Genomic DNA, 15685 nt, shown 5'->3' with positions numbered 1-15685 from the left:
TATTACAAAAATATATATACAAGGGCAAAGAAGGGCCTGCTGGGCAGTGCTTTCCCCCTCCCCCCACCCCAAGGCCTCGGAGGCCATGGTGCCCCTGCAACATGCCGACCTCTTCCTCCACTCCCCCTCCCTATGCCTTCCCCCTGCCCATGGCCCTGTGGGAGAATGAGGAAGGAAAGAGAATGAAGCCTGCCTCCTTCCTCCTCCCTTCCTGCAGCTGACTCCTAGTGGAGAGGCTGCCAGCTGTGGCCCTGACTAACCAGCCTCCGAAGCTGCCCACTAGGAACAAGGCCACATAGCTTGGGGGCAGAGGCTCTGGGTTGGGCTGGAGACGGCTGTTCTCATACAGGTTGCTGTAGAGGCCCTCAGGTGAGCTGCCAGGGGCCCCTGGGAGCCGCCAGAACTGTAGTCGGCTGAGATTCCAGAGTCTGACACTACGGGATAGAGATACTTGAAGGTCGGGGGACTCAGGGCCAGAGAGGGTGGGAGGCTCGAGGACAGAGGCAGCTGAGAACTGGATCCAGGATGGTGTACTCAAAGTTGGCAGCCAACACCTGTTCTTCCTGCTCAGGTCCTAGGGTGGAGATGGAGGCCATGTGAAGAAGAGCCAGACTTGGCCTCTGTCTCTGTGGCCAGGTCCCCCTGCACCTTCCAGGGCCGGCTTGCACTGGTGCCTGAGCCCCGAAGGCTGAAGGGGCCCGGCGCCCAGGGGCCCAGCAGCTGGACTGTGGGGCAGCAGCCCTTGTGTCCAGCACAGAGGTAGTCGTCCTTGGCTCCCTGGGCCAGCTGGCGGGCCTCTGGCAACAGCAGGGGGCTCCTCTTCCCGGGCCGGCTCAGCAGGGGCCACCCAACAGCGCTCGGAGAGCACCTCCAGCCTGGCTGGCGCTCTCACAGGTAAGCGCCGAGCGGCCCCCACCACAAACAGGCGGTCACTCTGTCCCAGCCACAGCTGCAATGACAACACTGAGCTCAGGCCCAGAGAGCTCTCTGTGCACACTGGGCTCTGGCCTGGCCCTCTAGCCCTAGCCCAGGAGCCTGGAAGCTGGAGGCCTGGTAGGCCTCCCCAAAGCCAAAGAGCAATCTGGCCCAGGCTTCACAACCCACCTGGAAGTTGCCTCTGTGGATGGTGAAGAGGCCCTCGAATCCATGCTCTGGGCTAGGGATGCCGGGCCAAAACATCTGTTTCAGAAACCTGGGGGGAAGGAGGAAAAACAAAGCTGCAAGCACCTACCTGGCCAGAGGGCCACCTCTAGTGGCCTTTGCGTGTAATCCTCTCATTTTACAGAAAAAACCCCAACCCTGACCCCCAGAGGTTAAATGACTCCCCCAAGGTCACACAGGGATCAGAACTCGGGTCCTCAACTCCAGGACTGTCATTCTTTTCACTGCAGCGCTGCTTCCCCTGGGGTGGGAGGAGAGGGGGCTTACCTGCGTTGTGAGAGGAGGCCCAGGATGACTAGCAAGAGCAGAATGATGGTGAGTATCCCAGACATGCCCAGGATCAGAGGGTCCAGTTCTGGAGAGGGAAGGAGGCAGAGTATCGAGCCAGCACCCCTCTCCCACCCCACTACTCACAAACAGAGGCCTCAGGGCCCCCTCCTCCCCATCTCCCCTGCCTCTCTGCTCACCACTAGCTATCAACACTGTGACAGGCAGGGACCAGGAGCTCCAGTAGCCACTATAGCTGGGCTCTGCCATCTTCGCCCGAACAGTAAAGGTATAGTGAGTGTGCCCACGGAGGTTGGCAATAACACAGTCGGTCCTGCCTTCCTGGACGTCCATCTGCAGGATGGGGAGAGAGTGGTGAGGAGAACAAGCAGGGGAGTGGGAGTGGAGGGTAAGGGAGTCCAGATGGCTGGGGGCAGGCTCTTACCCTCTGTTCCGTGGTGCCAGCCGCTTCTGAGTACCTGACCTCATAGTGGATGTCTTTGGTCACCTGGGCCATCGGGGGTGGGAACCAGTGAAGGACCACCTGGCCGGGGGTCTCTGTCTGCTGGACGGTTAAGCCAGAGGGTGGGTCTAGAAACACTGAGGGGGCATAGGGTTAGGGGAATGAGAGATGGAGGAACCCCGCAAACAAACATGCTGCTGGCAGCGGACTGAGGGCTCAGACCTCCCCAGCAGCCAGAACAAGGGAATTGGCATGGAGTGTCCAGCCCTGAGGCTGGGCCTGGGGTGCTGGATTGGTGCTCGAGCAGAGGGAGGGGGTGGGGCAGGGCCCACCCAAAGCCATACCTACTTCATTGATATAGATGGTCCTCCGGAGCTCCGTGCCATTGGGCATGGCCAAGACCTTCAGCTCTAGTGGGATGAAGCTGGAGGCGTCAGACAGGGGGAAGGGGCAGGTGTAGCGGATCGTGCCCCTTCCTGTCCAGACAACCTGCAGTGTGCAGGGTTTCCATAATTCCTCCCTGAGAAGACACAGGATTGGGGACAGAGGGGAAGGACACATAGGAACTTTTGTCACCATGGGTGGAAGCAGTGCCCCCTATCTGCCCCCTCCCCCTCCTGTGACCTGATCAGGGAGTGAAGGGGGCACGGGGCGGGGGGGGGGGCAGAAAATGGGCCGAGACTCACTCTAAGTGGTAGAAGAAGCTGTAGTTCCTGGACCCCAAGCTGGCCGTCTCTTCCCAGAAGCAGACCAGGTCCTCCAACCTCTGTGTGAAGCACATGGGCTTCTCTTTCTCTTCAGCCAACAAGAGAGTGACTGCAGTGGGGGGTGAAGAATGGAAGGGCACCTCAGTGGGCAGGCCAGACAAACAGCAGCAGGGCCCCTTCCCCCAGCCCAGGGAAAGAAGGCTGCCCCGATCTCTTGTCACTCAGTGTCGCAATCACCCCCTACTTGGTCTCTCTGCCTCCAGCCTGGAAATGCCAAACCACACAGACCACTAAGTGATTTTCCCAAAGTTTAGGTCTGACCATCTCATCCACTCGGTAAATTACAGTGGCTTCCTCTTTCCTCCAGGAACAAATATACACTCCTGTCTTCAGCATTCAAAGCAGTTTCTCACTTGGCTTCTTCCTCACTTTCTAGCCTTTTTACACCCTCCTCCCCTCCAGTCTAGCCATTCCTTTGACCTCCTTTCTGTTTTTCTCCCTCTCCCTTCCTCCCTCCCTCCCTCTATGTCTCTCTCTCTCTCTCTCTCTCTCTCTCTCACACACACACACACACACACTTTTATCTGACCCATCATCTCTGTGTCTTTGCACAGAGGCTGTTCCTCATGCATGGAACGTTGTCTCTTCTCACCTTCACTTTGGGGGATCCCTGGTTCCCTTCAAGGCTACACTTTCTCTGTAAAGCGTTTCTTCCATCCCAGAACTACATCGTATTCATTTTATCTATCTTACTGCAACACTTGTTTCCAAAGCCACTCCTACTGACGTGTTACTGTAGTTTTAAGAACCAAAATGGAAACTTGTGGAAATAGACACATTAACCCTCAGTTGAGAGAAAAGGCTGTTCAGAGCTTTAATGGCTTTGGAAAAGCTGAAGAGACTTTTCCAATTGTGGTTGGAGAAAAGCTGGAGAAGACAGAGGATGGAGAGGCCTTTCCTGATAGAACTGTTTTAACCTTTATCTTGTGAAGGGGGTGATGAGAATTCTTGAAAAGAGACTTTGCTCTATGCTTTGAGAGAACTGTGGAATCTGAGAATTAAAAAGTCACCTGTAATTGGGGGTGATTGGAGGGCACTGTGACAAGGTCTTTATGCTGTTACTGATTGTGGTTTTTAAATGTATCCTGTGGCAAGTTATCAATATCGAGTTAATCCTAGAAGAGTGAGGGTTTTGATAAAGAGATGATGAGGGGGGAGGTGGTACTCCAGTTAATGAAATAAATCTCTGATAACCTGGTTTGGGGCTCTGAGTCAATTGATTAGTGAAGAAAAGGTTGAAATTATATTAATCAGTGACAGGCTGTCCAGATATACCCCTTGGATCACTCTAGAACTCGGGCTGATAAGGAGGAATGCAGGAAGGAAGCAGTTTAGAAGTCTGAAGGGTGCTAGACGAGTGAGGCTGGGTGACTGTATATGTGCACACATTATTTTCCCAGGCGGCAGGAACTGTTTCACTTTATCTTCATCCTTTCCCCCGCCCTCTGATTAATGCACAGTGCAGGTCCTGAGTAGAGCTTTTTTTTGATTGGTTGGTTGGTTGATGGCAGCCCCATAAACCCTATGGTTGCTGCACCCGGACAGATTCTTCCCCCGTGATCCCAACTCATTTAGCCCCAAACACCCCTCTGTGTGTCTTGTTCAGCTTCCCCCCTCCTCCAGCCCACTGTGTGTCCAGACTGATAAGGAAGCCTGCATGTAATGACCTGTTTCCCCTTGCTGAATTCTCTCCCCTGTGCCCTCTGCCCCACTGCTCTCAGGGACACAACCACCTTTTCTTCCCCCGCCCCGCCCCGCCCCCAACAGTGGACCCTCTGCTCCCACACCTGGGCTGTTGGGAAGCTATAAACAGAAGCAGCTGTAACTCCCACCCCGTTGGGGTCCCATCTTGGGCACTAAACTCTATCCCAGTTCTATCTCAGGCTGTGCTAGTCCCACCCTCAGCATTCAAAGCAGAGCCCCTGACAGACTTGTTTCCCAGACTCCCAGGCTGTCTTCACAGCCTGCTGGACCTCTGACTCCACCCTCTGTCCTTGTCCTTTCCCTGAGCCAGAATGGACTCCTAGATCGACCAGTGGTCCATCTTCCTGCCAAGTGCCTGGGGTTTGAGTCCTGCTGTTTTTCACCACCATCCTTGTCTCTCCCCCCCCCCCCCAGTAAAATCACATAGAGCTGGAAGGACTTGGGAGATAGTCCAACCCCTTCATTTTGCAGTGGGAGAAGCTGAGACATTAGGATGAGTGCCCAAGGTCACATACCTGATAAATAACAGGGCAGGGTTTCCATCGCCTGGCCTGTGACTCCCCAAACTTTGCCCTTTCTATTACATGATAACAGCTCACACTGACTGTGGGGTGGTGAATGCAAGGATTCGTAGCTCCCATTTTACAGAGGAGGAAACTGAGGCTCTAGGAAGAAAATGGACTTGCCCAAGGTCACCTAGCCACTAGTGAAGAGTTGGGGCTGGGGCCCGGGCTCTCTTCTTTCCCGTACACAGGACAGCCACTCAGCCCCAAAACTGATTCCCGAGGCTTGCAGGGGGAGGAGGCAGGAAGAGAGCATATCGGGCCCCACAGGCACCCTTTCTACCCAGATAAGGCCAACAGCAGAGTCTGAGGAAAGGGCCACAAGGAATGAGGTCCACCCATGCAAGGAGACACACAGTCACTGTTTACAATTTCCTCTACCCCCAAACCCCCCTGACTCCTGCCCCCTTCTCAGAAGACTAAGTCTTCTCCAGGAGATCCTAGGCCAGGCTTGGGGGGAGGGGGGTGGCTGTGGCTCCCGCTGGGTACTTGGATTCCTGGTTTCATTTCAAGCCTCCTAGTATCACCCACCAAGGAGGCAATGAGGCTGGGGACAGAGGGAGGATTCCCAATGCTAGGGCTTACCTTTGCTCTCAAACAAGGGACCTTCCAGCACTGGCTCATGCTTCAGTTCCCACTGAGGTGCAGGGGTTGCCCAGGCAGCCCCTGCACTGAGCAGGACGCAGAGGGACCCAATTCCAGGCCAGTGGGGGGGCCCAGCTCGTTCCATGGCTCTGGCCCCAGGGCCTGGCTTGGCACCTGCCCCCACCTCTCTCCCAGAGTTTGAGAGGGGGGGGCTCTTCTTTCTTCCTTCCCTACCCCCAGTTGGAGGGGGAAGGGGATGCAGGAAAGTTTCTGCCAGAGGCCACAGCTGGGACAGCAGCTGCAGCAGCCGGACACAGCTGGCAGCAGTAGGTTCCGTTGCTTCAGAGGGCCTGGGAGAAGTGGCGGGCAGTGACAGGGGGCGGGGCCTTGAGGGGAGATAAGGGGGGCCAGCAGTGAGGGAGAGGGTGGGAGACCCAAGGCAGCTCCAGGCACCCTCGTGGAGGAAGAGAATTCACAACACTTGACATAATCAGTTCAAATTGCTGCTCACTCAAGAGAATTTGATCAAGTGCCTCCTCTCTGTGTGCACCTTGCAGGGCTTGGGGAATATTGTGTTTGGTCCAGAGGGGGTGCTAAGAGTGCAGGGTGGGAGAATCAGGATGAACACGCTACATGCACAACAAGGCTGGACGACATGCTGCAGAAGCCCATGTTCTTCCAAATCCAGTAAACTCGTGGTACCATGGCCAGTGTGGCCCTCAAGGCTCTTCATAATCTAACCCAAACCTATCTCTCCAACCTTATCTCCCCTGACTTCTGCTCCCTCCCTCTTTTCTGCCTTTGTTCATGCTGTGCCTCCTCGGGACTGTCCTCTCCCTGCCAGAGACACCTACTCATGCAGTCCAGGGGGCTGATGCCCTTGTAAGGGTGAGACCCTAGCAACCCATCAGAAAGGACAGCAGCCTTCTAAATGCTATTTCAGACTCAGAGGCAGAATAATTCCCCAAGGCCATGGTGGGGGAATTCTGCCTGGGGGGCATATACCACATCAAGTTCCCCTCCTGGACACAGGCTTCCAGTTCTGCTTCCTTAAGGGTCAGAATCTACAGCAAGAAGACATGAGAGCTCAAACCCAACGATTTACTGCTAGGTGAAGACTTGGAAGCTCAACCGTAATAGGGCTTACCCAAAGGCAACCAGATAAGAAGCAGTGGTCAGATTCAAACCCAGGGCTATTGACTCCTGACTTAATGGAATCACAGAATTTTGAGTTAGAAAACTCATTGACCACCCAGTCCAAGCCAAACATAAAGATAACCCACACTATAACAAAGGGTCATTGTCTCACCCTAGTCTGGTGTTTGGAAAATGAATTTTCTAATTTGTGTGAGACTGTAGCTGCATTCCTATTAATCTTATATTCAGCCCAGCACTGATTTCAGTTCTATCAAATTTTCTGCATGTGTGTGGAGGGGGTTGCTTTTTATTTTAAAAAAAATGAAAATTAAGACATTCGTTCACCAATAGTATAATAGTGCATGAGTTTATGAAATTCAGTGTTCTTTCCAAGTCGTAACCCTCTGCTACCTACCCCAAACATCATTCTTATTCTAACCATTCCTCCTCCTCCCCGCATGTCTGTCTCCCCCCCCCCACACTCAATTCCCCTTTCCTTTCCCTTTCTCAGTAATCCCTCTTTGTCTTCATCCTTTAATCTGACTCCTGGAACCAAGAGAAGAAGCAAACATACTTCCTGTTCTCCCTCCACCCTGCTGCATTTTGACCATTCCTCAACCACCGACCATCCTTCAGTACTGAGGTGCCTACAATCCATTTAGAGCATCTCCCCCCATTCCTGTTGCTGTCATCTGCCAACCTCCAGAACGTTTCCCCAACATTTTCAGTGAATTCTGTGCTTGGGTCAAGTTCTATCTTTATACCATCCTCCATAGGCACCTCAATGTACATAGCAATGACCCTTCTGCCAGCTTGACCATACAATTCATTCCCTTCAAATTCAACAACTTCTTTCTCCCCCTTACTACAGACACACGTTGGCATGGCCATGCTTCAGAGCTCAACATCTCTCAAAAGGGCACCAACTCCAAGATTTGGAACTTCAGAATTCCCTTCCTCAATCCAAACTTCCTGTTCTTTGTAAACAGTAAAGATGGTGACAAGAATAGGGACTAGACCTTTTGTCCAGTATAGGGAATTCCAGGATGAGGAAACTCCCTCCATCAATTCAGGTTAGCACCTTCTCTGCAACATATACTCCCTTGGGAGTTTCCTAGGACACTGAGAGCTATAATCATTTGCCCATGGTCACACAGCCAGGAAGAGTCAAGGACTTGAAAGTAGTTCTTCCAGACTGCAGAGGTCAGTTCTTTATCCACTATGCCACATGGCCTTTGGTAAACTTTAAATTGGTCTATAAATAGGAGGTATTTTTACTCCCCTCCTCTCTCACACTAAGCCACTCCTCACCCTTATGGTGACCTCTGGTCCACAGACCCGCTCTCACTCTCCTACTTCATCTTTCCCACTCTAGCCTCTGCTCCTTGCTCAGCCTTGACCCCATGGGCTGCCACTTTAATGTTTTACTCATGGCTACTCCCATCCCCACCCCCACTTCTCAACCATTCCTAACTTGTTAATCTTCATTCCTGGGGTAACTGCCACCATCTGATTTTTCCATTCCTACCCAGAGGCTATTTTCACAAGAGAAAGTAATAGAGGTGATTTCTCAATATAAATCCCCATATGGTGACCTCTACTCAGTGATCCTTCTACTCTTGTCTCATTGACTAACAATCACAGAATTGGACATTTGGGAGGGTCCTCAGGAACCATCCAGTCCAACCCATAGCAGAAAGGAATCCTCACCAGAACATACCTAACAGGTGGTCACCTAGCTTCTGCTTAAAGCCCTCCAATGAGGGGGAAGCCACCATTTTGGTTTTGGACTACTCTAATTGTTAGGAAGTTTCTCCTGACCTCGAGCCAACATTTTCCATTTGGTACCAGAATTCTACCCATTGGTTCTGCCCCTGATGCCCAATGGAAAAGGCCAACTCTCTCTCCACAAATGCTTAAAGAATGCTTAAACTCTCTCTGTTTCCATCCCTACCCACAGTCTTTTCTTTCTGTCCAAGATAAATGTGATCCTCATATAACAAGGACTAAAGATCCTTTACCACCTTTACTCCCCTCCTGAAACTTCTCCACAACACGTGTGGCAATGAGAGTTAAGTGATTTGCTCAGGGTCACACAGCTAGTAAGTGTCAAGTGTCTGAGGTCAGATTTGAACTCAGGTCCTCCTGAATCTAGGGCCAGTGCTTTATCCACTGCACCACCTAGTTTTCCCCCATTTCTATCCTTCTTAAACAGAGGTGCCCAACTCAACATAATAATCCTAATGAGGTCTGAGGATGGAAGAGTACAGTGGGATTATCCTCCTTGTTCTTGAAAGTTATACAACCCAAGATACCCCTAGCTTTTTTGACTACCACATCACAATGCTGACTCATGCTGAGCTTACAGGTCACTATCCACACACAACCCCCCCACCAGGTCTTTTCCAGAGCTCCCTAACTCATTCCCTATTTTCTAAACTTTTTCCCTCTCTTTTCTCATCTCCAATAAATAAATGAAAAAGCATTAAGTGCTTATTTTTCACCAGACACTATGTTAAACATTTAAGATACAAATACAAGGGAACAAGATAGTTCTTGCCCTAAAGGAGCTTACATTTTAATATTAATATTGAATGTTACCACTATTTCTGTCTGTTGCAGCACTATTCAACCAATCCGCCATATTGCTCATCCTGGACCATGCCTGCACCATACTGGTCCCCTTCACCCATTGGTCATTTCCTCCCAAGGGCTCTACTTGGAGAAGGAGCCTAGACCAGTAACCCTTCATTACTCTGAATTTCTGGACTTTGGCACAACACCCCTATTCCAATACCCACTCTACCCACTCCTTGTTATATATTGTCTTTCCCATCAGAGTATAATCTCCTTGAAAGTAAGGACTGTCTTTTACTTCTTAGTGCTTAGCACAACACCTGGTTCATAATAAGTGTTAGTAAATGGTTATTAACTGATTGAATGAATAGATGCTTAATAAAAGTTTGCCAATAATAGCTAACATTTATATAGCATTTATGTGCCAGAAACTGTGCTAGTCACTTTATAGACATCTCCTTTGATCCTCCCAACCCTATGATACAGGTACTATTCAGAATAGTATCAAGGTAATATTTAAGTATAGGTACTATTTAGAATCGTAAAAAGAATCTGTTTTACAAACAGTGGTGAAGTGACTTGCCCCGGGTCCATTTGGCTAATAAATATCTGAGACCAAATTTGAACTCAGGTATTCCTGACTCCAGGGCCTGGTGCTCCTATCCACTATGCCACCTAACTGTTGATTAATGGACTGATTCTACTTTAGCAACACATCATGTTCCCTGTTTCCATTGTTCCCACCCTATTGCAGGCTGTCATTACTACTGGCATGGATGATTATAATAGCCTCCTAAAAGGTTGTCCCTCCTATGTTCTCTCCCATTCTCCAATCCTTTATACCAATAGCAGAAGTTCCTTATGCACAAAGCCATCATGCTCAAGATACCAAAATGGCATTCAAGGCCCTACACTTCTGATTTCTTCCCTTCCTTTCCAACCTCAGTATAGTCTACCTTCCAGCCCAACTGGACTACTCTCTCTTCTCCTCCTCTCTATTGGTTGTGTCTTTACCCATACTGGTCCTTATGCGTGGAATGTCCTCCTTCCTCTTAACCTTTTGAATTCTTAGCCCAACTCAAATACTACAACTTTCATGAAGTCTTCCCCCAATTTAACCCTAGTTGGTAACAACCTTTGCCTTCAAATCTCATACAGTACTTCCTGTGCTAACACTTCTCAAACTCACTTATCATGTAATATTATGAGTGTTTACCTGTCTATGTGTGTTTTCCCCACTCCAACCACTGGCCTGAGGGCACGAAGGGCAAAAAGACTAAACTTTGTATTCCTTCTGAGCTCAAAATCACTGATAACCAATAGATATTTTCTGATAAAGAACGAAAGCTTCTGAAATTGTAAGTGCACCCTCTTCTGTACCATTTTGGTCCAAGGAGATTCAGGTTCAGGTTGAAAGTGGCCATTACAGGGGCAGCTAGGTGGCACAGTGGATAAAGCACTGGCCCTGGATTCAGGAGGATCTGGCCTCAGACACTTGACACTTACTAGCTGTGTGACCCTGGACAAGTCACTTAACCCTCATTGCCCACCAAAAAAAAAAGTGGCTATTATCAACATGCCTCCCCTAACCTCACTTGGTGGTTGTCCATGACCGATGTTAACATCCCTGATACTAATGGCCTTCTCTTGCTTGGGAGATGCAGATTCTTGGATCTTGAGCTGGGTCGAGCAGGCTCCTCACTGGGCACAGGTGCCTTGGCTACTGACAGACTTTGCCATGGACTACAGTAGCTGGCCCTCTAGTCTCTTCTGACCTCTCAAAGCTCACCAGACCATGGCCTGATCTATTCTATGTCAGATTCTCACTCCCCTAAGAGCAGGAAATAATGCCACAAAGGGATGATAGCAGCACCATGTGCTCAGGGCCCAGGTGTGGAAAGTTAGGCAGCTGATGGCACCTCTCCCCCAACCTAGAGACTGGAGGTAATTCTTGCCCAGCTTACCACTTAAGAAGAGAAAGACTGGGGCAGCTAGGTGGTGCAGTGGATAGAGCACCAGCCCTGGATTCAGGAGGACCTGAGTTCAAATCCAGCCTCAGACACTTAACAATTACTAGCTGTGTGACCCTAGGCAAGTCACTCAACCCGAATTGCCTTACCAAAAAAATAAATTTTAAAAAGAAGAAGAAGAGAAAGACTATCTGTTCATGACTTTTCTATGCATGATGAGTTCTGGCTCAGTGGGTCATCATTGTCCAGTGGTTTTTCAGTCGTGTCTGACTCTTCATGACCCCATTTAGGGTTTTCTTGGCAAAGATACTGGAGTGGTTTGCCATTTCCTTCTCCAGCTCATTTTACAGGTGAGAAAAGTGGGGGGGGAAAGGGTTAAGTGACTTGCCCAGGGTCACACAACTATAAGTGTCTGAAGCCAGATTTGAACTCAGGAAGAGGAGTCTTCTTGACTCCAGGGCCAGTAGTCTATTCACTGTGCCACCTACCAGGTCATTAAAAGGTTGTCACTAAGAAAGTGGCAGGAAACAGTCATAATATACCTGCACATGCTCTGAAATGGGGAGGATTCTATAATATCTCACCTTCAGGAAGGCAAGTTTATAGGTAGAACTTATTGAATGTTGCTAAAAGAGTTATTCCCTCTTTGGTCAGCCTCTATGTTATATGTACACAGATTTGTGTATGTATATAACATATATGTATATGTAAAATACACACATATACACATGATAGCATCTACCTAACAGGATTGTTATAGGGCAGGTAGGTGGCACAGTGGATAGAGTGCTGGGTCTGGAGTCAGACCTGAGTTCAAATCCAGCCTCAGACATTTACTAGCTGTGTGACCCCAAGCAAGTCACAACCCCATTTGCCACAACTTCTTCATCTGTAAAATGAGCTGAAGGAAATGGTGAATCACTCTAGTATCTCTGCCAAGAAGACCCCAAATGGGCTCAGGAAGAGTCAGATAGGACTAAACAACATTGTGTATATTGTTTTCCTGGTTCTACTTACCTCACTTTTCATCAGTTCATATAAATCTTTCCATGCTTTTCTGTATTCATCATGTTTCTTACAAGACAGTAATACCCCATGACATTCCTGTACCATAGTTTGTTTCCCTATTACCCAGTTGATGGGTGATAGAAATGGTGTGTCTGCCTCAGTTGGCAGGATACATTATTCAAGTGCTGGGGCCTTCTCCCCCATCACCACCATCCCTTCCTTTTTACTGCTGAGTCAACAGAGGTTTTCTAAAGTTAGATAACAAAGAATCATAAATTTTCAGGGTCTGCTCTTCCTAGGGTTAGGGTCAGCCACTGTGGCACCACATCTGGGGGCGGGAAGGAGGGCGATCTAATATGTTTAGAAGTGTCAGTAAAGAATGTGAACCCAGATGGAGGAGGGACCTTGCATTAGATTTAGGATAAAAAGAGAACTTCACTGTAAAAAAATCTGCAGTACCCAAAGGGAGGTACTTGTTCATCCTTGCAAGGTCGAGAATAAATGGCCTTCCTGCTTTGCATCAGACTGAGGTCCTATCTCAGTTTATCTGTTTCTTACAATGGGCATCTACATTGTTTTCAATTCTTTGCTATCACAAGAAGTGTTGCTAGAAATACTTGAATATATATGGGGACCTTTATTAGTGACATAGTTGTGGTATATACCTAGCAGTGGAACCTCTGAGTCAAAGGTATGGATATTTTAGTGACTATTTGCGTAATTCCAATTTGCTTCCCAGAGTAGGTTGTAGCATTTCACAATGCTCTGATACTGTCCGCTCCCCTCTTTTGTCACCTCTACCAATTTCCTGGGTGTGAGGTGAAATCTCTGGATTCTTTTAATTTGCATTTCTCATATTAGTTATTCACAGGATACTTTTATAGGGTTTGCTAATAGTTGCCAATTATTTTGAAAACTATTCATATCCTTTGAATATTTATCTATTTAGGGAATGGCTTTGGGTCCATTCACTTCTTTTTGTTTGTTTGTTTTTTGTTTTTTTTTTAGTGAGGCAATTGGGGTTAAGTGACTTGCCCAGGGTCACACAGCTAGTAAGTATTAAGTGTCTGAGGCTGATTTTGAATTCAGGTACTCCTGACGCCAGGGCCAGTGCTCTGTCCACTGCGCCACCTAGCTGCCCCCATTCACTTCTAAAAAGTTCTAATGATAGGTAAGGTGATTTTGTTTGTTTGAACATCTAGTAACCAGGGATGGCCAATGCCAGCCCAATTCTTTGAACCCTGAGCAATGTGCTCTGCCTGATGCAATCTCCCACCGTTGTTTGGTGAGCCTGCTTCTGTAAGTTAGTGATAATGTGGAATGAAGGGGCCCAGCTCTGCTTCAGAGTACACATGGGTATCTCCTGTCCACTTACTGTTATTGTTGTTGTTTGGTTGTTTCAGTTGTGTCTGACTCTCTGTAACTCATTTGGGGTTTTCTTGGCAAAGATACTGGAGTGGTTGCCATTTCCTTCTCCAGCTCATTTTGCAGATGAAGCAAACAGGGTTAAGTGACCTGCCCGAGTCACACTGCTAGTAGTAGTTTTAGGCCAGATTTGAACTCAGGAAAGGAGTCTTCCTGACTGGCAGGTCCAGCACTCTATCTACTGTGCCACCTAGCTGCCCAACCACTTTACTCGATGGTGAAACAAAAATTTATTACCTCCTGGGCAGGAACTGAGTTTGTACAAAAGGTGCTAACCAACAAAATGATCTCTCCCTGGCAGTAATTGAAGCAAGGACTTCAGTAAGCCTGTAGGTGGGGAGAGAGGTGGTACCAGTGCCTACTCCCTACACCCAGGTCAATACACGGTCATGAGCAGGGCACAGGCATTTCTCTCTCTATTGGGTCTATTCTTTCTTGCAAAGCAGGTGAGAGTGTATTAGAGACAGCTGTGTAGAAGAGTGAGCCAGGGGCAGCTAGGTGGCGCAGTGGATAAAGCACTGGGCCCCTGGATCCAGGAGGACCTGAGTTTAAATTTGGCCCTCAGACCTTGACACTTATATCTGTGTGACCCTGGGTAAGTCACTTAACCCTCATTGCCCACAAAATAAACAAACGAAGAAGATGCGAGCCATATGAGGTCTGGGAATGTAGTCCATACCCAGAGTTAGCCAGCAATTAAGCTCTTCACTAAATGGGTTTAATTGATTGAAACATTGATGACAGAGGCCATGGTGCCTCCTGTGACTGCTCCCCAGCTTATAATGTCATTTCTACAATGTGGTGCCCAGAATCGAATATGAGATATAGTCAGACCAGTGCAGAAGGACCATCATGGTCTTATTATTCAAGCCTTATTCTCTTTCTTTTCTTTTCTTTTTTTTGTGGGGCAATGAGGATTAAGTGACTTGCCCAGGGTCACACACCTAGTAAGTGTTAAGTGTCTCGAGGGCCGGATATGAACTCAGGTACTCCTGAATCCAGGGCTAGTGCTCTATCCACTGTGCCACCTAGCTGCCCCAAGCCTTATTCTCTTAATGCAGCCCAACATTAAAATGTCCTTTTCAATTGTGTCATTACACTGCTGATTTATGTTGAGCTTGCGGTCCACCAAAACCCCCAGATCTTTTTCATACAAACTATATAACCATGAACTCTCTATCTTGTGCTTGTAAGATGATTGTTTGACTATATGTAGCCTCATTAAATTTCACCTCATTCAATAGTCCAATGTTTGAGCCACTCAAGATCTTTTTGAATCCTGATTCTATCATCCAATGTTATTAGCGATCCTTCCCAGATTTGTCATATACAAATTTGATCAATGTACCACCCACACCTTGATCTAAGCCAATGATTAAAAATGTGAAACAGGGCAGCTAGGTGGCGCAGTGGATAAAGCACCAGCCCTGGATTCAGGAGAGCCTGAATTCAAATCTTACTTCAGACATTTGACACTAGCTATGTGACCCTGGGCAAGTCACTTAACCCTCATTGCCCCACAAAAAAAAAACAAACAAAAATGTGAAACAGCACAGGGCCAAACACAGCTTCCTGAGAATGCTTCAATGAGACAAGTTGGAATGGTACTATTAGTGACTACTCTATGGGTCTGTCCAGACAATAGTTCTAATTTCATCTAACCACATCAGTCATATTGACTTGACTTGGATTCTGGCTCTGGTGGGAGAAAACCATGACCATCCTGTGGGAGAATATAGAAATCATAGACCTCCCTGGAATAGAAGATACTATGCTTCCTCCCCACTGGCCAAGTCCAGGAATGTATGTATCCCATCCATCCCAAAGTGGGGGTTGCCATGATCTACAGCCTGCCTAATAGAGGTCTCCTTCCTTTTACATTCGTAACCAAGCAGGTTGAAACACAAGGACAGGTGAAGCAATTATCTCCACCTGGCCAGAATCAGGGAACATGAGATGGACCCTTAATGGGTAGGTAGAGGTTAAGAAACTTGCTCAGAGTCAGAAGAACATGGATCCAGAGCCCTGGCCTATTACAGTGGGCAGGACATTTGTGGT

General features: G+C 48.4%; 1 protein-coding gene across 1 annotated transcript; it reads right to left on the bottom strand.

The window, feature by feature from the left end:
- Nucleotides 1-130: 130 nt before the first annotated feature.
- EPOR (erythropoietin receptor) lies at nucleotides 131-5861 on the bottom strand. The gene is given in 14 exon segments (XM_043990917.1): nucleotides 131-384; nucleotides 387-488; nucleotides 491-596; nucleotides 598-813; nucleotides 815-885; nucleotides 888-927; nucleotides 929-949; nucleotides 1105-1192; nucleotides 1429-1516; nucleotides 1629-1782; nucleotides 1874-2028; nucleotides 2236-2411; nucleotides 2578-2707; nucleotides 5511-5861. Coding segments are annotated over 14 exon segments (1746 nt in total). The 5' UTR covers nucleotides 5656-5861.
- Between the last annotated feature and the right edge of the window lie 9824 nt (nucleotides 5862-15685).

This window comes from Dromiciops gliroides, chromosome 1 (genome assembly GCF_019393635.1).
Source record: "Dromiciops gliroides isolate mDroGli1 chromosome 1, mDroGli1.pri, whole genome shotgun sequence".
In the NCBI taxonomy this organism is placed as follows: domain Eukaryota; kingdom Metazoa; phylum Chordata; class Mammalia; order Microbiotheria; family Microbiotheriidae; genus Dromiciops; species Dromiciops gliroides.
This window is presented reverse-complemented; position numbering and strand designations above follow the sequence as displayed.